Source organism: Elgaria multicarinata, chromosome 5 (assembly GCF_023053635.1).
Source record: "Elgaria multicarinata webbii isolate HBS135686 ecotype San Diego chromosome 5, rElgMul1.1.pri, whole genome shotgun sequence".
Taxonomy (NCBI): domain Eukaryota; kingdom Metazoa; phylum Chordata; class Lepidosauria; order Squamata; family Anguidae; genus Elgaria; species Elgaria multicarinata.
Window position 1 is genome coordinate 74,119,772 of NC_086175.1, and position 20,462 is coordinate 74,140,233.

At 41.1% G+C, this 20,462-nt stretch overlaps 2 protein-coding genes across 3 annotated transcripts in view; both read right to left on the reverse strand.

The window, feature by feature from the left end:
* Positions 1-1,919: 1,919 nt before the first annotated feature.
* Positions 1,920-20,462, reverse strand: part of SMIM11 (small integral membrane protein 11) — a 132,102-nt gene continuing 113,559 nt past the window's right edge. Inside the window, exons 2-4 of one of the 2 annotated variants that reach the window (XM_063126673.1) lie at positions 7,782-7,865; positions 4,833-5,013; positions 1,920-2,226 (exon numbers count right to left, since the gene is read on the reverse strand). In XM_063126673.1, the coding sequence (XP_062982743.1) occupies positions 4,846-5,013; positions 7,782-7,802 (189 nt within the window). In that variant the 5' untranslated portion in view covers positions 7,803-7,865 and the 3' untranslated portion in view covers positions 1,920-2,226; positions 4,833-4,845. Of the gene's footprint in view, positions 2,227-4,832; positions 5,014-7,781; positions 8,078-20,462 lie in introns of those variants that run through there. The other variant, XM_063126671.1, reaches the window with a different exon arrangement.
* KCNE2 (potassium voltage-gated channel subfamily E regulatory subunit 2) lies at positions 15,111-15,488 on the reverse strand. The gene has a single exon (XM_063127574.1). It carries the CDS (start codon positions 15,486-15,488, stop codon positions 15,111-15,113), a length of 378 nt encoding a protein of 125 aa, XP_062983644.1.

The following is a 20,462-nucleotide window of genomic DNA, read 5'->3' on the forward strand; positions in this document are numbered from 1 at the left end:
CTGTTTAGATGAAGGGGCCACAATTGGCCCATGGGCCTTCTGTGGTGTGGGATTAACTCGGCAGTAAGACTTCCTTCAATCCAAGAAAGCTTACTCCAAAGCAAGTAGAAGATTCCATTTCCAGCCCATCTTATTTGTCTTAAATTTAGTATGACTTTCATCCTATCCAGTCTTGCCAAGTAGAGCAGTTCACCATATTTCCACAGGATGGCAGTATATGAAATGTCAATATGCCATATACAATTTGTGTACTAAAAATGTATTCCTATTAGGGCTGTGCACAGACCCCCCAATTTGCTTCGATCCCAATTCGGACATTCCGAATCGAGCCAGATTCACTTCAGGTCGATTTAGACCTCCCATGATTCGCTTCAGATCTGTTTTAGGGAAGTCTGAATCACCCCGATTCGCTTCGGATTTAGGATTCGTATCTGAAGTGGTCCACAGCCCTAATTCCTATGCAGCAGAGTTTCTCTTGCAATTCCCAAGTTTGGTTGTTTTAAAAAGAGTAAGGCCTCCCCAACCTGTAACTAAAACAAATAAATTGGATGGTGGTGAACAATTTTCCCCCTCTTTGAGTGACAGAGAGAATAAGTCTTCTACTAGACAATGGCTTCAAGCAAAAGCATGCATGTTTACTCAGACGACCACCACACTGTATTCAATGGGGCTTTCTCCCAGGTAAGATTGCATAGGGATGCAGCCTTTTAAAAAATGATTTTAATGTGGGCTGTACAAAAAGGGTTAACAGCACAATCCTATGCATATCTACTCAGAAGCAAGTCCATCTAAGTTACTCTCAGGTAAGTGTGAATAGGATTGCAGTCTAAGTTGTCAAATATGTTCTTAAACCTAGAGAGCAATTCTATACATGTCTACTCAGAAAAAAAAAACCCAACTGAATTTAATGGGGCTTATGCCATTACAGCCTTAAATGATTAAAGCTACACCAGTTGCTAAAAGAAGGCAAGCTGGATTTTCATATTTAGTGTTCAAACATGAGTTTGAAACACAAGGTGGGGCAGGGGAGGAATTATGCCTTTTCAACCAAATGTGAAAGTCTGGGGATACATCCAGCATCACAAGTAGAATTCTACTCGTGCAACATAACTTCTTCCTCTCTTCCTGCTGTATCTCCTCATCCCAAATGTTCTCCAGAGGGTCCCCCATACCTAAGGTGACCATATGAAAAGGAGGACAGGGCTCCTGTATCTTTAACAGTTGTATTGAAAAGGGAATTTCAGCAGGTGTCATTTGTATATATGGAGAACCTGGTGAAATTCCATCTTCATCACAACAGTTAAAGCTGCAGGAGCTATACTAGAGTGACCAGATTTAATAGAGGGCAGGGCACCTGCAGCTCTAACTGTGGTGATAAAGAGGAAATTTCCCCAGGTTCCCCATATAGACAAATAATACCTGCTGAAATTCCCTTTTCAATACAAGTGTTAAAGTTACAGGAACCCTATCCTCCTTTTCGTATGGTCACCCTACCCATACCCCAGAACAGATTGGGGATATGGGAGCTGGAGGGGAAGGGAAAATATATTCTGCCAGTGCTGTTTGTTCGGACAGACACCACTCAACACAACCTCTCAAATCCTTTTCTATTCCATCTTTGAGTATACAAGGCTCAACCCAGCTAAATGTATTCAATTTTTAAAGGCACCATCCTATGCATGTTTAGATAAAGAAGTCCTACAACTCCCAGCATTCCCCAGCCAAACATAGCTACCTGGGGAATGCTGGGTGTCGTAGGACTTTTTTCTGCCTAAACATGCATAGGTCTATTTGAAACCAGACAAACTGTCAAGAGTAACTTAATGGGACTTACTTGTGAGCAATTCTAGTTAGATCAGATTACATAGGGGAAAGAAGGAAGCTTATCAATTTATCTTACAAATAAATATGACTTGGAGGGAAATAGATGATCCATTTAATTATGAGATGCTACCTCATAAGAAAATTTTAGACAGCCTCTTTTATCACAGCAACTTTACATGTCAAATTTCCAATGAGACATCAGTTTTACAAAGGAAGTTTTTACTGTATAAATAGGTGACAAAAATATTCTTACAACATATAGAAAAACAACAACCCAAAAGCATTCACCACATTCTTTAAGTAATTGTTGCACTTGGGGAATTCATTTCTCTGTGAGTGTTCAGTGAAGTCTTCAGTTCTCCCAGGAAAGGAAGCCGAGTGAGCTGCCAAATAGCTGACAATCTATATGTAAAACAGAATAGTTACATTTTCAGGGGCTGATAAAAATCAGTCTTCCCACATGGAAAGCCACAAGTGAAGTCAGAAGGAAAGCTCTGATGCCACGGGACATCTGTGGGACGGCATCAGAAAGGGGCAATCTGCACCGGGGAAGCAGCAGAAGAATTGGTGGTTACCTCTTTCTTCAGCTGTTATTATCCCACCCCCTTCCTTGCAACTTCCTCCCAACCACTTTTTCCCCAGCCAGGGGTTCCGCCCCATGTTTGCAATGGGCAGCACCAAAGTACCCTTAGGGAGGCCTAATGCCAAATGGCTTAGATGTTATTGAACTGCAATTCCCATCATCCCTCACCATTGGCTATGCCAGCTAGGGCTAATGGGACTTCCAATCCAGTCACATCTGAAGATCCAACAATATTCCACAGTCTTGGATTAGATCATGGCTTGAGGCATTGCTCCAATTGACATTCCTCTCTGAGATCAGTTGGGCGGTTCATAGCTCCCAGGTTGGGGAATTCTCTTCCCAGAAAGGTCCAATTACCCACCTGCCCCGCCCTGCCCCACCCTTAGAAGACAGATGAAAACTATCCAGTTTAAAAGAACTTTTGAGAAGGGAGGCAGAAAGGTGTTTTGTTGCTTACTTTCAGGGAAATAATAGTTTCTTTTCATTGCAATTTTGCAACATTTTAATAATTTATAGATGTTATCTTTTTTTAAAAAAAAAACAGATCTGATGCTCTGCTTTAGCAGAATGTTTAAAATAAATATTTAAAATAAAATAAAATGTCCCCAGGACATCATGATATTGCTTAATTCACCATGATTAGAATCTTGAAAAAATGCCACAGCTAGTAAAGACGAGTCATTTTGCAAATTGTAAAGGTGAGTCATGATCATAATGATTCTATTTCTGTGGGCCTGTTCAGACAACACGTTAGGCCACTAACCGTTTTGCAGCAAATTGTTAGTGAGTATGTTTAAAACACAGTTATGTAGCCACCACTGTTAGAAATGATTCACACAACACACTAAGTCATGGCTCACACAACACACTAAACCATAATGTTTAGCTCAAAATGCTTAACCACTGTGGCTTAGCGTGTTGTCTGAATGACGTCATAGCTTCATTGCTCTCCTAAAGAAAGAGAACCATTTGTATTCTGTGTCTTCATCATTTGTACTCACCATTCCTTAAGGTGACCATATGAAAAGGAGGACAGGGCTCCTGTATCTTTAACAGTTGCATAGAAGAGGGAATTTCAGGTGTCATTTGTATATATGGAGAACCTGGTGAAATTCCATCTTCATCACAACAGTTAAAGGTGCAGGAGCTATACTAGAGTGACCAGATTTAAAAGAGGGCAGGGCACCTGCAGCTTTAACTGTGGTGGTGATGAAGAGGAAATTTCACCAGGTTCCCCATATGTACAAATGACACCTGCTGAAATTCCCTTTTCAATACAACTGTTAAAGATACAGGAGCCCTGTCCTCCTTTTCCTGTGGTCACCCTACCATACCTACAAATATGGCAATGCAGCAACTTTTCAGGTTTAGAATAATAAAATGGCAATAAGACAGTAATACTAACTTCTAGGCATTTGATAGCATATGATGGGGATTTCAATATCAGTTGTTTTATCAGGTCCCATTATCGTATCGCAACAAGTCTTAACTGTTTCAAATTGCTTTTAAATTTTATACGTTAAAAGATTTTATATTATTTTATTGTGTTGTATTTTGGGGTTGTAATTTTTGGAAATAGCCAAAAATTTTGGAAGTAGCCAAAGAGTGCTTTGGCTATTGGATGGTACAGAAATGTAATAATAATAATAATAATAACAACAACAACAACAACAACAGAAAAGAAACATTTCTAAACTCCCTTCCTAAATGTCAAATCAGAAAAATATGCATAAAACTTCATTTTTGTCTTATACATTGTTGTTAATTGTGTCACTGAATCATAACTCTAAAACGTATGGTTAGGTGATAGAAGGAAGTACAGCAAACTTTCCTTTCCTATATATTAAGACCTTAGACAAATCTATTCAGATCTCACTGAAATTTAAATGCATTTCTTTGTATGTACTGAATTTGTTTTGCTTATCTTTTCGTTACCCACATAGGCCATTGGCATAATTTTGCTGTTACATAACTCTATGTTTAGCCTATATTTGTGCACTTCCTTTTTCACTTCTTTGAATAGGTTTTGTTCATATTGTAATTTAAGATCTTATGAAGAGCCACGCTGGCTCAGTATGGCTGTCGAGCTCCTGAATATGTCTGGTGGGGGTGGGGGGGGCTGTGAACTTAGAGACACGCTCTACAGCCATACTGAGCCAGGATCCCCCTTCATGTGGAGGGGCTCTGTCTTCTTACATCAGGACATGCAGGGACTGGTACTAGACTGTGTAGCTTCACATCCCACCCCACACATTCTTTCAACATGTGGAGTGGTTCTCTCAACTCCCCTATTGTGAGACAGTTTATTGCCTTAACATTTTATTGCTTTCAATTGTTGTATGTACCCCCAGATGGTTATTTAAAAATAAGGTGGAATATAAAATTCATAATAAATATTATCATTCTTCTTCCAGTCAAGCCATACCTATTAAGAGCCCTTAGTTTTCCTTCTTCTCATCTTTTATTTTCTGTTTCTCCTCCTGTTCCTTTTTCATTTTTTCTTCAAGCCTTTTCTTCTGGTACACTTTTACCCCAGCAAATGCTAAGCAAAGAATTAATGTTTTAGCTGCTAAAATATACATTAGCAGTGGAAAGTTTTCCAACGCCTAAAAAAAGAAAAACACACATATCTTCAACCACAATAAGAACAGTAGTGGAATAACTGCAAAAGTCTGAAAAACACACAACTGCCTTCTTTCATCATCTGTGTTTCAGTTTGTCTTCAGAACTGAACAGGCAAGAGGAGCCATTGTGCTAACAATGCTCACAGGAAGGAGTGGGGCGAACTCCTTCAGCCTGAGGGCCAGAGTCTCAGCTCTCAGGGCCACATTCCAGGGGTGGGAGAGGCCAAAGGGTGGGGTGGTATGAAAGATACCAGCATATTGTAGTTTAAAGCTCTTACTACAAGTAGCTAAACCTTAGAAGAGACATTTCAACCCTTTAGAAAGGGGAGGAAACTGCACAGAAGCTAGGAGAGCATCAAAGGATCAGTGGTTGGGGGAAAGAGGGTGAGGCCACTTGGGGAACCACAGAGAGCTAGTTTAGAACCCCAGGAGGGCCAGACTTGGCCCCCAGGCCTGATGTTCCCCACCCCTGCTATAAGAAGGTCTCTGCCAAAAATATGCATGGATTTTCATGCAAGAAGGGGAAAAAGCTTGTAATCATATGGACTTGAGTTGGAATGAGCTTCAAGATGGAATTTGGAGAATTTCAGCAAGCTCAAGTTTTGCTGATTCGCACATTACTAAATTATTTTGACAGAACATCTTACTGATGCTTTGCAAGCCATACACCTATATTCCCAACACCGTCTAGTGTTTCTGAGTCCTCACCTGCAAATGTTCTGAAAGGACCCCGTGTGCATAAGGAGCTATTGTATGGCGTACCACAAGGTGCCATCCTATCCCAAATGCTCTTCAACATCTACATGAAACCACTGGAAGAGATCATCCGGAGGCATGGGGCGGGGTGCTATCAGTATGCTGATGACACCCAAATATATTTCTCTATGCCTTCAGTAACAGCATCAGCTAAGGATAGTGTGTCTCCTCTGAATGAATGCTTGGAGGCGGTAATGGGCTGGATGAGAAAAAACAAACTGAAGCTGAATCCAGACAAAACAGAGGTGCTTGCTGTCACGGGCTCTGACCTAGGTTTGGAGGTATGTCAACCAGTTCTGGATGGGGCTACACTCCCCCTGAAGGACTGTGTTCGCAGTTTGAGGGTGCTCCTGGATCCGTTGCTCCAAATGACAGCCCAGATGGATGCAACGGCCAGGAGTGCCTACTATCAGCTTCGGCTGATACGCCAGCTGCGCCCCTTCTTAGAGTCAGAAGACCTAAAGACAGTAGTGCACACACTGGTAACCTCAAGACTTGACTTCTGCAATGCGCTCTACATAGGGCTACCATTGTACCTAGTTCAGAAACTTCAACTAGTTCAAAATATGGCAGTCAGGTTGGTCACCAGTACATCTGGGGTGAGCATATTACCCCCACATTAAAGTCACTCCACTGGCTGCCAATTAGTTTCCGGGCAAAGTACAAAGTGTTGGTCATTACCTTTAAAGCCCTAAATGGTTACCTGCGGGATCGCCTTCTCCCATACAGTCTGCCCCACACACTCAGGTCCTCTGGGGTGAACTTACTTCAGTCAGCTAAAACTAGGCTGACATCAGTTTCCCAGAGGACCTTTTCTTCTGTCGCCCCCAGATTGTGGAATGGCCTGCCGGAGGAGATTCGTAAAATTAACTCTATGTGTGATTTTAAGGCAGCTTTAAAGACTAGCCTTTTCCGGCAGGCCTATCCAGATCAATGTAAAATCAAGAATTTTTAAGATGTATTGATTCTGTACTAATGTTGTTCCCCGCCTCAATCCAAAGGGAGAGGCGGGTAAGAAATAAATATATTATTATTATTATTATAAAGCATCATGCACCTCCTCTCTGAAAATCTGGAGACCAAACTAAACAAACACGTAGTGATTTTGCATTGTGCTAACAACAGCTCAACCAAATAGCCTTTGTGAACAAGAAATGAGCAGTTATTTCCACAAGTAATTTTCCAAAAGTAACATTAGCAGAAACCCCCAAATTCCTCTGTTAGGATTTCTTTAAAATGTGCTACAAATTATGAGTCATATATATATTCAAACCCACATCTATACTGCAGACAGGCTGTGGACTGGATGCTGCATGTTTATCTGAAAACATGTATTTAGAGTAAAGTTAAGTTCAGGAGTGAGGAGCATTTGGTCCTCCAGATGTTCTCCATCGTCCCTGACAATTGTCCCTGCATTCTGGAGCTGGTGGGAGGGAATTGGAGTCCAACATCTGGAGGGCCTCAGGTTCCCCATCCCTGGGCCAAAGCAAGGCTAATGTTTATTCCACTGGCTGAAACATCACCAGTTAATGAAGCTACTGCGATATTATGCAGTCCTTTGTTTTAAATTGTCATTGCTACAATTCAAAAGATGTGAAGTTATTTTCTGATAAGTGAAAAGGATATTCCCACTTGCATCAAACCCATAACAGATGTGTACACAGCATCTGCTTAATGGCAGATTTAGGAAAGGCTGACCCAGGGGAAAGGCACAGTAGAAGAGCACAAAAGCAGATGGCCTCAAGCGTGGGTTCATCTGCTGAGATAAGATGTAGTCTAATGGCAGCTGAGCAACAAGATCATAGTTTTGCATTCACAGTAAGGGACCTCAGTTGCAAAAACAACAACAATGCAAATTTCTATGGTAGAAAAAATACAAACATTAACAACTTCCAGGAACATTGTTCTCTTGGAGATCCACCTGTCCACAGAGAATACACAGAGCTATTCCTTCCATTCAGCATGCAAGGTATTACAAAATAAACTTTGCTCACCTTCCAGTTCAAGAGCAACATTTTCGTTCTGCGATGATGTCAAGGCTGGTTTTTAAAGAAATCCGTAGGGTAAAAATGCCACCTGTAAATATATATTCAGACTAACTGTATGTGCCTCAGATATATAGGAAACTGCTAGGGGCAGAATCACCTGAGCAAAATATCCAATCAATCTCTTTACAAGCTTTGGACATTATATCCACGTAAGTTGAACACGCATAAGACGTTCACAGGGACCTGCTCCTGAAGAGAGATACAGAACATTCAAGAAAGCCCTCACAGGGATTGAACTATTTTTCCACTGAGTGACAGGAACAGCAACCAGTTGGGAGTGCAACGAACAGCAGAGAACTGACTGGCTGGGAACAGGTGCCATCGCTTTATAAGGAAATGGCAACCCTCTTCCACTTACAGAAAATTCCAGCAGCTATTCAGCGCACACACACACAGTGTGTGCCTGCTTCATGTCTTTGAGGGCCCTAGGGCAAGGCACCCTCAATGGAACCACCCACCCACCCCCAGTGAATCTGCCTTTTCACTGCCAGCCACCAGTTGCTCTTGCTCCTTGTCCCCTTTCTCTTCACTGCTGCCACTTGCTTGACTGTTCAAACACAGAGCCAGTGAGCAAGTAGGCTGCTCCTTCTCCTTCTCACCACCACCATTATCCAGTCCAGAGCAAGAAGGAAGTGAACAAGCAGGTGAAGAGGAGGAGGAGTTCCAGGGGGCTCTTTGCTGGCAATTGCTTGGCCATGCCTGTCTTTGAGCTATCAATGGCTACTAGCCCTGATGGTTGTGGGCTGTCTCCAGTATCCGAGGCAGTAAGCCTATGTGCATTCGTTGCTGGGGAACGTGGGCGGGAGGGTGCTGTTGCACCATGTCCTGCTTTGTTCATCCCTGGCTGATGTCTGGTTAGCCCCTGTCCGAACAGAGTGCTGGACTAGATGGATCCTTGGTCTGATCCAGCCTGGCACTTCTTATGTCTTTATGTTTGACGCCAGCCCTGTACACATACACTAGTGCCACTATAAATACATGTGCACCCTAGGTAGAGCTAAGCTGGGGAGAGGGGCATAGGCATGCATGGAAGCTCCACCCTCAAACACCCCTGCACTTCCAGCTGCATTAAGACCTTTGCACATTAAGAGCTTTGTGAGCAAGTGAGTGTTGCTTATGACTACAGTTGCAACATGCAAGTTTATCCTGAAACCACTTTTCTAAGTCCATTTCAAACACACAATTTGCAGGAGGAGGAGGAGGAGGAGGAGGAGCAGGAGGATGATAATAATAATAATAATAATAATAATAATAATAATAATAATAATAATATTTCTTACCCACCTCTCCATTTTTATTGAGGCAGGGAACAACAATAAATGGTAAAATACATAAAACTGAATTAAAACATAATATACATTGTTAAAACATCCTAAAAACATGGAATGCCCAGTAGCCCCCCTCTCTCTCAGCTGGTACTGTTTCTATGTTGTCACCTTGGTTTGTAAGTCTCACCTGAGGCCCTAACCCTAGGGGGGGGAATACAATGTGTGTTTGGTAAGCAAGACTCTCTAACATGATATGTTAACAGAAATATGATTTCTTCATATTGATATCAATGGTTCCAAAAGAAACATTGCGTATTGTACTTTCAAGGTTACGTTCTCTCTTGAAAGGCTTGGACGCACGTAGGCAGACTGAAGTTTCGTATTTGATTTTTGGTTTCCCCTTCCACACCAAAGTCAGATAAAGTGTAGATATGACTTAACTATACTCCGGCATGGTTTGCTGCCTTAAAATCATGAGGTCTCACTCAACAAAAGTATGATAAAGAAAACTGAGACCTAGTTCAGTTTCAGGATTGGCTATATTAGCAACTAACTTCTCATAAAGACTAAATAGCATTAGTGATAACATAATATTCTAAACAGACAAATTAAAATTTCACATGGCATACAAAAATAAGGGTCTGCCTTGCACATTATATGCAGTAGCCCCTGAGTGCTTTTTTAAATGGGAAAGACAACTTTGGGAAAAGTCAATTTAGAGTGGAGAGCTTAATCTTTTTCATCCTTGCTTCTCTGCTCCAATTTGCCCCTCAACTGCTTCCCCCACCTCCAAAGCCAAGAAGGGGAGAGAAGATGTAGAGTTGAAAATGGCCAATGGAGGAAATGTTTACATATGTGCCTTTTACTTCTTTGCTCAACATTGCCCCTTCCTGAAACTGTTTATTTTATTATGCTGTATTTACATTATTTAGGACACCCTAGAAACAAAAAGTTCTCAGGGCACTTCACATAAGAAAAACATATGATTAAAAATACAAAAAATACAAGGAGAGAAAAGACAGCATTAAAATGTCACAAGGGGGCTTTCCATATGGTTTTAAAGTCCTGTGGTGGCTTCAAATACTGAGCTCTCAAGGCCCAAATCAGCCTGGAATTGGCCATCAGGGTTTAGTTTCACACTTCTGAACTCTTGGGTTGCAAAGACTAGTGATAAACACCAGTGATATCTGAGACACAGATCATGAACTCAGTGGTTGTTAACAACTTCTGAGAATTACTATGCTGTCTGTTCACATATGTACTCCCAACAGGAATAAATGATTATCAGGGTTTAGCAGAGCCAGGGAATTTTCTATTTGCCTAATTTACCTGAAGCATGTTGCAATTAGCCCCTGGATTAGCAACTGAGGGCTCAAACCCACGCATGCATAGCCAGAAAAAAAAAACCCTACAACTACCAGCATTCCTCAACTAGCATATCTGAATGAGGAATGCTGGGAGTTGTAGGACTTTTTATCTGTCTAAACATGCATGGGATTGTGCTCTAAGTGGGAAATTGCTCAAGCGTTACTATGCTGCTTTCTCGCTCTCTCCTCCCTTGCCACCCATACACATCCCTTCCTCTGTATCAGAACACAGGCTCCCATGTGCCATGTGGACGAACAATCCTTCACGCAGTGCCTCAGCTGGAGCCGCTTTGCTGTGTGTGGCCTTTCTCTTGCTAAGGAGACCAATGCACAGCAAAGCCACAGACAGAAGACATCATGGGGCACGTCCCCACCTAAAGACGTTCAATACCCCTTCTCTACAATATTGATGCCAAACTGGCAAAACGTAATCAACTGAACAAGTCAATTGGGCACTTATTCACCTGGTTTGCATGTGGGTTCTTGTTGAATTGTGGGCTGTCGTTACGTGCAAACCTGCACTATGGTTAATTTATCAGTTCTTAACCACACACACACACACACAAAACCCAGAGTTTACAACCCAACAACAAACCATGTTTTATTCTTGATTTCTTTGTGGTTAACAACCCAGAGTTAAAGCATAGTACAGGATTTGCATGTAACAACCCACAATACAACAACTCATACTCTGGGTTGTCATTCCATGTGAACCAGGTGAGTGTTTGACAGGGAGCCACAAATACTCTTATGTAGGTAGAGAGTTTTTAATGGCATCAGAATAGCATCTGATACCAAAGGCAGGAATAAGAGATTCTTCTCACTAGCACTGCAAGGTTCCAGGAACAAAAACACACACTTTTGTTTAGGAAGAGGCACAGGCACATCTTAAAATGAACTTTTGTTTCTTATAATTAATCTGTGTATGTAATTTCATTTTATTTGGGCAATCCCTTTTGTCCCAAGATAAAAACAAATAACTTCTCTATCTCTTGATTATTATTCACATGAGCTAATACCTGCATAAAGTTGTTATCAATAAATAATAATTCAAGGCAATAATTCAAGTTCCCTATTAACAGTTAAATTGAGATTTTATAATTAACATAAATTATCTGAGGGAGAAGAGAGGTAGTCCCTAAATCTGGTTATTGTAATCTAGAATTCTCCATAAACTTTACAATAAGGTATTTATGTATTTTATTTTATTTTATTTATTGTATTTCTATACTGATTTCTGTAGTTTATGAAGAGTTCAAAGCATAAAAATCATAATCAAATAAAAAAATAGTAAACACTAAAAATGTTAGTAATCCATACCAAGCTGCAGCCTAAATATTTTCTTTATTTACATTTATGGAAAGCAGGCAAAACTGAAACTAACTGCATCGCATGTTCCCTTTGAGGATCCAGTGCATTAGTACCACAGGGTTTGGGCTGGGCTTTGATCAAACAGGATTTGATTGAAGTTTTAACATTTTTGCCTGTGTTATAATGAATGTTCTAAAAGTGTCCTAAATTAAGGTGACTAAGAGCACAACCCTGTGCCTGTTTACTCGTAAGTAAACCCACTGGCATAGGGTTGCAGCCTTATGTTGCATGTATGTGAATTTAATAGACAGCAGATCCCATTGAAATCAATGTTATTTAGGAGTAACAAAGCACGGGATTACGCTGTAAATAGGCACACAGTTACTTGGAAGTAAACACCATTGAACCTTGTAGGAGTAACTTCTGAGTAAGTAGGAAAAGGCGAGAGTTGGAAACCTAGCACACGTACATCACGATCCTATACATATCCACTCAGAAATAAGTCCTATTGAGTCAAATGGGATTTACTCCAAAGTAAATAAATGTGCATAGGATTGTTGCCTTAATTGGGAGCAAACTGTTTAATTTAGACACCGAAGAAACATGCACCGATCGGATCGGCCTGCAACGATCTATGTTGAAGGAAGATTAAGAAAATGGATAAAACTAACCAAACAGGACTAAAAGGTATTTTCACTCTTGTGCAGTCTGATCATGCTCTTCATGCTTGCCCAAGCAAGGTTCCACAGATCAGCGCTTAATCCCAGCCAATTAAAGCCACGGGCAAAGAGACTATAAAAATAATACCAATCTAAAACTCGTTCTTTATGCAAGTCAAAACAGAGAAAACAAGCCCCCCAATATTGTCACTTTCCATAAGGTCGAAAATTCACTCCCTTTTCCGTCCCTCCTTTTAAATAATCCTTACGAAGCCATGCGTTTCCCGATTTACAAGCTACAATACCTTAGAAACAGCCATTAAACCCAGGAAAAGGCTACAGACTACAATTCCCAGAAGCCTTCGTGTTTGAGTAAAAAAAAAAAACACCCTACGTTGCCTAAAACGGAACACAGCTGTTAACCTTTTCATCACTAGCCCTGTGTGGAATGCAGTAAGGGGTAGATCCCTGTGCCCACAAATGATGTAATTTCTGTAGTACATTTCTCGCTATTGGAAGAATGTTAACGAATTATCATATAAGGAAGAGCTACCAGTCTGACGCAATGGTTCTGTGTAGACATGCATAGAATTGCACTAAGTCTTTTTTTAATTCAAAATTTTGCAGCTCATACTCTGTATGGAGTATTCAGTGGACGCTGGTGGCTCCAACAGGATTCAGCACCTTGGATAGCCCCTGTGGAGTTCTAGCTGGTTCTGATTGAAACCCAGAATAGATTCTCAGCCCCACCAAAATCAAAGCCTCCAGCCTCCACTGAATGTAGTAAAGCCAATCCAAGTCCAAATAACAAAAGTTATTGATCAAGCTCCTACAATAAAAAAGGATAAGGCACCAACGAGATCAGCAAAAGTCAAGAGCAGATGACTGAAATAAAATTTGCAGGAAGGTAGCAGCTGATAACCACTCAGTGAAGTCAGGGATATGACTAGGCAGGAAAATCTGGATCTTTTCCAATAAAACATTTTTTTGTTGTTTATTCGTTCAGTCGTTTCTGACTCTTCGTGACTTCATGGACCAGCCCACGCCAGAGCTTTCTGTCGGCTGTTGCCACCCCTAGCTCCCCCAAGGTCAAGTCTGTCACCTCCAGAATATCATCCATCCATCTTGCCCTTGGTCGGCCCCTCTTCCTTTTGCCTTCCATTTTCCCTAGCATCAGCCTCTTCTCCAGGGTATCCTGGCTTCTCATTATGTGGCCAAAGGACTAGAGGAATCCCTGAAAGTTCATTTAGATCAATCCTAAATCCCAAACTATACACCTTTGTAAACTATATTTTATTACTAATGTTATACAACATGTTTGGTTCTTCACTGAGATCAGGTATACATTAATGCGGGGAAGGAAAACAATGTGGCCTTCAAGACATTGGACAGAAATTCCCATCATCCCTCACCATTGGCTATACTATCTAGGGCTGATGGAAGTTGCAGTCAAACAACATCTGGAGGGTTACATGTTTCCCAAACCTGCCTTCACATTGAGAGGCACACACCCCCCCCCCAAAAAAATGTGGGCATTTTGTTTTCTTCATTTTTTAGTTTGGAGGTTTGATTCCCACTACACAGGACTGGCTTTGAGAACAAGTCTTGAGATAAGCTTTAGATTTTCATGACCATTTCCTGTGCAAGACTAAAATTTTATTTATTTATTTAATTAATTACATTTATATACCGCCCCACAGCCGAAGCTCTCTGGGCGGTTTACAACATTTAAAATGGGTGACTGCTTCCCCACTTTTGCATTGGATAAGTTTTAAAGAAGACTTAATGTTTCATAAAGACTGGATCAGTTAGTTTATTTAAAGCATTTTTATTCCGCTTTTCAGCTGATGAGTCTCCCAAAGCCCCTTACATGAGGTCAATAAGAACAAGAATGTGTCATTAAACCAGTAAACCATTTAAAGAGGTGACAATAATGGCAGTTTGCTTCTTCTTCCTCTCCAGCCCTGTGATGGCCTCTGTGAAGGGAGGAAGCCCCCAGTCTCAGCTTTGTGAAGTAGTAGCAGGTGGAGAAAGCAATAATGACAGTTTGCCTCAATGACTTGTTCTTCCTCTACTGCTCACAGGTTGGGTGAAGCCAAAAAACAAGGGCAAGCAGGTTAAAAAGGTTTTTGTGATAGCTGGATGTCACCTCCCATCTTGTTCAGTAAAGCAATAGACACAAATTTATAGTTTTCCCCTAATCTTCAGTTAGTCACACACACACCTTGTAAAGATTCTCAAAAGGCCCGTGCCTGGAACTTAAATACACAAACCAGCTTCCTCCTACTTCACTTTGTAATCATATAGACTTCAAAATACACAACATATCTATTTGCTCAGAAGTATTTGTGGTATGTATTTATGGCTTCTTCCTCCAATCCATTTGAAGTCTCTGGCTGTGCATCAACATCAAGTCAACCTTCTCTCCTCTCCATCACCTGCAACCTGCTTTTTGGTAATACCTTGCCTGGCAAAGAGACCTCAAGATCTCAAAAGGTTGCCCAAATGTTGTGTATATTTGGTTGGCCCTAATAAACTTATTGCGCATTGTTGTGGATTTTGGAATTTTAATGTTTAATTTATTTTAAAAGGTATGATGACCAAAATAACATTCCACATCCCACTTCTCCAGTATTTCTTAATTCAGGTTGTAGAGATTTCTCCCACAGATCAAGCAGATCCGGGGGTTACTTTGTCCTTTGTGCCCAGGTTTGCATGGATGGTGCATTTAAAATCATCCTGGCGCAGGGTCTGGCTTTTGAGCTTTTCACTCCAGTCGTCTACAATGTATTGATGATAAGGGTCATCAGAGTGCTCTTGGCGCTTTGATTTCACGGTGCTCACTAAGATGGCCACAACAATGAAGGAGAAGATGCCGATTATCACCATGAGATACATAATGACATAATCCAAATTTTCAGCATCAACTTTTGCTTGCAATGTGTTTTCTTCCACTGTGGTATTTCTATGCCAGTTGTTCATATAGTCAATGAATGTCTTCTTGAAAGCATCTTCCAAAGCCTGGGTGAAGTTCTGTAAAGTGGCCATATTTTCAGTGAACTGTCATTTAAAAAAAAAAGACGTATTAGTCATCTGTATATGGTAGAACCATGGATTTGCAACTATCTTGCAAATTCTTGATAAGTTCAATTATCAAATTTTGAATCAACAAGTGAAGAAGAGCAATCTATAGAATAAAATGTATACTACATAGAAAGAGAAAATGGAACATAAGACATACATGGTTAAAGGGATGACCCTGATAGCAAGATTCTGCTGAAATATTATGATCAAAACATGATGCACCTTTAATTGGTATAGTATGTTGGTTAGGAATATGGGGTATAAACTAGTGTTCCTGGTTCAAATCTCAATTTAGCTACTGGATATCCTTAAACAAGTCACAATCTCTTAGCCATAGCCCCAGACTGTAATGGGCTTTGTTACATGACTTTGTACACATTCTCGGAGAATGTACTTTGAACTCCTAGGAAATGTGCTTAACATGATTCCAATACGGATTCTTTCCAAGCTTCTCACTCATTGTAGCTGGGAGTACACACTGACTGTACACACATCACTGGCACAGAGGGCATGATGACCCACAATGTGGAAATTAACCTGACCCTTTTGTACAATACTGGCACAGGAATGTCTTCTGGAGCTGGCAATATTTTATGGGCACCCTATATCATGGGGTTAGTCATTGCCACCTGTGGGAAACTGTTACCTGTTTCCATTCAACACTTACCCACATTTCCAGTCTTTCAAGAAAGGGGAGACCTTGGCTGTCCCTGTGGCGTTACACCCCACAAGTCAATTCCCAAAGGTATGCCTGCAGTTTGTAAGTCTGTGGTTTGTAGAATGTTGGCCTGAGTGGGCGGAGTTAGAATGTCTTGGGAGGGGGGAGGAGTGATATATAAGGGAATGACTGAGGGGATTGTGAGTTCTTGTTCTTGTTCTGGTCTGTCTTGTTCAGTTCTATGCTGTTCTGTTCTGTTCTTTCCAGGGAGACTTGTTAGGGACTCTTAGAGTCTGTAGTGCTCCCTGTATTTATAGTACTTAAGTTCTGGGAAATTTGAGAGTCAGTGTAGTGAGTGGTGTCTTTAGAGTGTGGTGTGCACGTAGTGGAAGTATATAATTCAATACTGATAATAAAGAAAGTTCAAGAGTGATTGTGTGAGTGAAAGGAAAGCGCGAATGTGAGGGTGACAGGATTGTATAAAGGTTTCAAAAAGGTTTTTAAATGTTGTTATTTGAAACAAAGCTTATGAACTTTTAAAAATAAATTTTGATTGTTTATTTTAAAAAAACTACCACGAAAATCCCACATGTCTGTTTGGCATTTATCGTCTTAAGTTTACATCATTCAGCACCCACTCTGACAATAATTCACCTCAACAGATATAACTTTCAGCGCATTATTATATATATATTAAATCCTTCTCCATTTTAAACCCCTTTCTCCACATAGTTTGGAGGAAGGTGGGCTTTATCCCTTGCCTCAGGCGTATCAAGTGGTGGTGCTTGGCTTGAGCAGGGAGTAGCCTCGGCCGGGTCTGTTGTTCAGAGCCTGTGCTGCCCCATAATAAGTGGTGGCAGACGTGAGGTCTGGTGTTCAGAGCCTGTGTCGTGGCAGTCCCCCCCTCCTTTTCACAGCTCTCATTTAGAGCAGTTGCTGCTGCAGTTACTTTGAAAGGGAGCCACGAAAAAGTGGGATCAGGATCTCTTGTTTCTCAAGTAGCTGGAGACTCAGGGACGTGTTGGATGGAAGCAAGGCACTGAGAAGTGTCAGTTCAATGCTTAAAACCCAGAGGATCACCATGCCAAGGGGGAGATATTGTCCCCAAACACACACACACACAGTTTTGATGAACCTACTTCTCCCGATCTTTTTTTCCTTTTCTCGGAGCTGTCAGTAGCAAGTGTGCCCAAATGAGCCTATCTGCAGTCTCGCCTTGTCAATTCCCTTGAGTGTTCCCTACCTTATTTTGTTCCCTTTGACAAGGCAAGGCTATGCATAGCAATCAGCCATGAGAGCACACTTACACAACTGCGAAAGACTGACAAGAAACATTAATTTGAAAAATGACAGCCACATATGCACAAATATCTGTCTGATTTTTTTTTAAAAAAAACCTACAGCCCCACTGGATCTGAAAAATGTATTCCTGCCCCATTTGCACAAATTTCTGGGGCTGAAAAAATATTTTTAAAACTGTGTGACCAAAAAGGGGGCACAAATGGAGTGAGGTGGGGGATAGGATAGACAGACAAGATCTTCTGCCATGAAGGACCCTGAAATACCAGCTGGAGGACCAAGGGAAAGGATGGGGAGAATAACCCCCAGTGAGTGCAATTGTCTGTTAGGTACACAAATGCATAGCTTATTCACAGAATGGCCTGTCATGTCACTAGTGCGAACCCACCCACTGTTAAATTCTTATGCATTCTGGTTTCCCAACACAAATCATTGTTCATTTTCACATCAATTCCATTCCAACTAATATTTCTGTTGTTTAATTTTAAATCAAAACTAAATAGCAAGATTTTAAGAAAATCAGGCATTGTGACCAGGGACTTACCTTCTCTATACTTCTATATAAAGAAATTCACAGCAAAAAGGAATATACATGAACACTATTGTGATGAACAGAAGAGGGAAACAGCTAGAAGAAAAATCCACCTTGTGCTACTGAATAATTGCCTGGTAGTGATGTATCTAAATGTATTCTTATATTTAATCTCAGTGGGAAGTTAAATATTGGCTGACACCCAACAGGTAACCTTGATGTTTGGCAGGGTACATAAAATACTTTTTGTACTTGTAAATCATTGTAATATAAAACTTAAGAGGTACAGTCATGGTTTTTTTACACGTAGTCTTTTTATACTGAATGATTATTCCCAAAAAAGCCCATAATTATGGTATGGTTTAAAATTTAAATTGTTGCCTACTGTAATTTTAGTGGGAGTGAGATAAAATTGGAAATACTAAAAAAGGGGGGATTGTTCTACACTTGTTCCATTGACCTTCAAAACATCCAAGCCTCAGTAATATATCCCTCCTTTATTTTCCCTTCCTAAATCTATTATTCCCCCCTCTTTGGGGTTTCTTTCTGCTGCAACCTGAACTTCAGGCAGGGCTTTGTATTTGTCTGTGTATATTCCAGGGGACCACAGAAAATGCACAAAGCATGGCATTTCTGATTTTCCTCTTTCATTTTATTTAGAATGAAATAGGATGTGTTTTAGGATGTTTTTAGAATATATGCTATGGCCATAGCTAGACCTAAGGTTTATCCCTGGATCGTCCAGGGGTCAAACCTGTTCATCTAGGTGACACACAGGGGAACCAGTGCTCAGGCAGGGGCGAACCCTGGATGATCCCAGGATAAACCTGAGGTCTAGCTGTGGCCTATGTTTTTAATTCAGTTTTATGTATTTTATACTTATTGTTGTTCCCTGCCTCGAGGAAGAGGCGGGTAAGAAATAATTATTATTATTATTATTATTATTATTATTATTATTATTATTATTATTATTATTGTTGTTGTTGTTGTTAAGCTACACCCTTATTACTGTAAATATATGCTTGATAGTGTTTAGCAGTGCAAGCCTATGTGTGTTTTTGGGGAAATAAATCCCACTGTATTTAATGGAGCCTACTTCTGTTCCCACAGTGGCCAGCCAGAAGCCCATGGGAAGCACACAAGCAGGACCATATAACACCTGCTCTGGTCCGCTTGCACTGGCTGCCTGTATGTTTCCGAGCCCAATTCAAGGTGCTGGTTTTGACCTATAAAGCCTTACACGGCTTGGGACCACAATACCTGATGGAACGCCTCTCCCGATGTGAATATACCCGGTCATTACGTTCAACATCTAAGGTCCTCCTCCGGGTGCCTACTCCGAAAGAGGCTTGGAGTGTGGCAACGAGGGACAGGGCCTTTTCGGTGGTGGCCCCCAGACTGTGGAATGATCTCCCTGATGAGGCTCGCCTGGCACCAACGCTGCTATCTTTCCAGTGCCAGGTTAAGACTTTCCTCTTTGCCCAGGCATATAGCGGCACATCCTAATTACCCACATGTTTAGTTTTTTTAATCAGTTTTTAATGTTTTATGTGTGTATGTACTGTGTTTTAGAGTTTTAAATTTTGTATACTTGTTTTACTTCAATTTTAGAATTTCTGTAAACTGCCCAGAGAGCCCTGGCTATGGGAGCGGTATATAAGTGTAATAAATAAATAAATAAATAAATAAATAAATGTGAGGAAAAAAGTACCCACCTGCTTATGTTCCTCAGCAACTGGTGTTGAAAATCATACTATCTCTGATACTGGAGGTAGTATATAGCCATCATGATTAGTAGCCATTGATAGCCTTAGCCTCCATGAATTTGTGTAATCCCCTTTAAAAGGCATGCAAGTTGGTGACCATCACTACTAGGCATGTGCTCCGCTCCGATTAGGAGCGGAGAAGCAGTAGCGAATTGGCCTGCTCCGCCTTACCCAGAGGCAGAGTAGAAGCGGACCGCGGACCCCTAGAAGCAGGGCGAAGAGAAGCGGCCATTTTTCGGAGCTCCTCTTTCAGGCGGAGCGCTCCGATCGCCATCTTGAAAACATTTCGCTCATAGGATTGCATTGCGGGAAATAATCGCGGATAACTGGGTTGTTTTTGAAGCTATCGTTCTGAAAATTCTTGTGCTCAGAGAGTCATGGATGGGGGTCATTTTGAGACTACTCTCACCTCTCTGTGTCATGCGGGTCGCGTGCTAGAATTTTTAAAAAATCAGGTAAACAAACGGACAGCGCGGGTCAAACGGCGGTTTTCGCCCATAGGATTGCATTGAGGAAAAGAATTGGGGATAACTGGGTTGTTTTTGAAGCTATCGTTCTGAAAATTCTTGTGCACAGAGAGTTGTGGATGGGGGTCATTTTGAGACTACTCTCACCTCTCTGCGTGGTGCGGGTCGCGCGCTAGAATTTTTGGAAAAATCGGCAGGAAAAATACCTTTTTCAAA

What these genes read in the sequence shown, in the direction of transcription:
- KCNE2 (XM_063127574.1), bottom strand. Translation starts at nt 15,488, where the DNA reads ATGGCCACTTTACAGAACTTCACCCAGGCTTTGGAAGATGCTTTCAAG.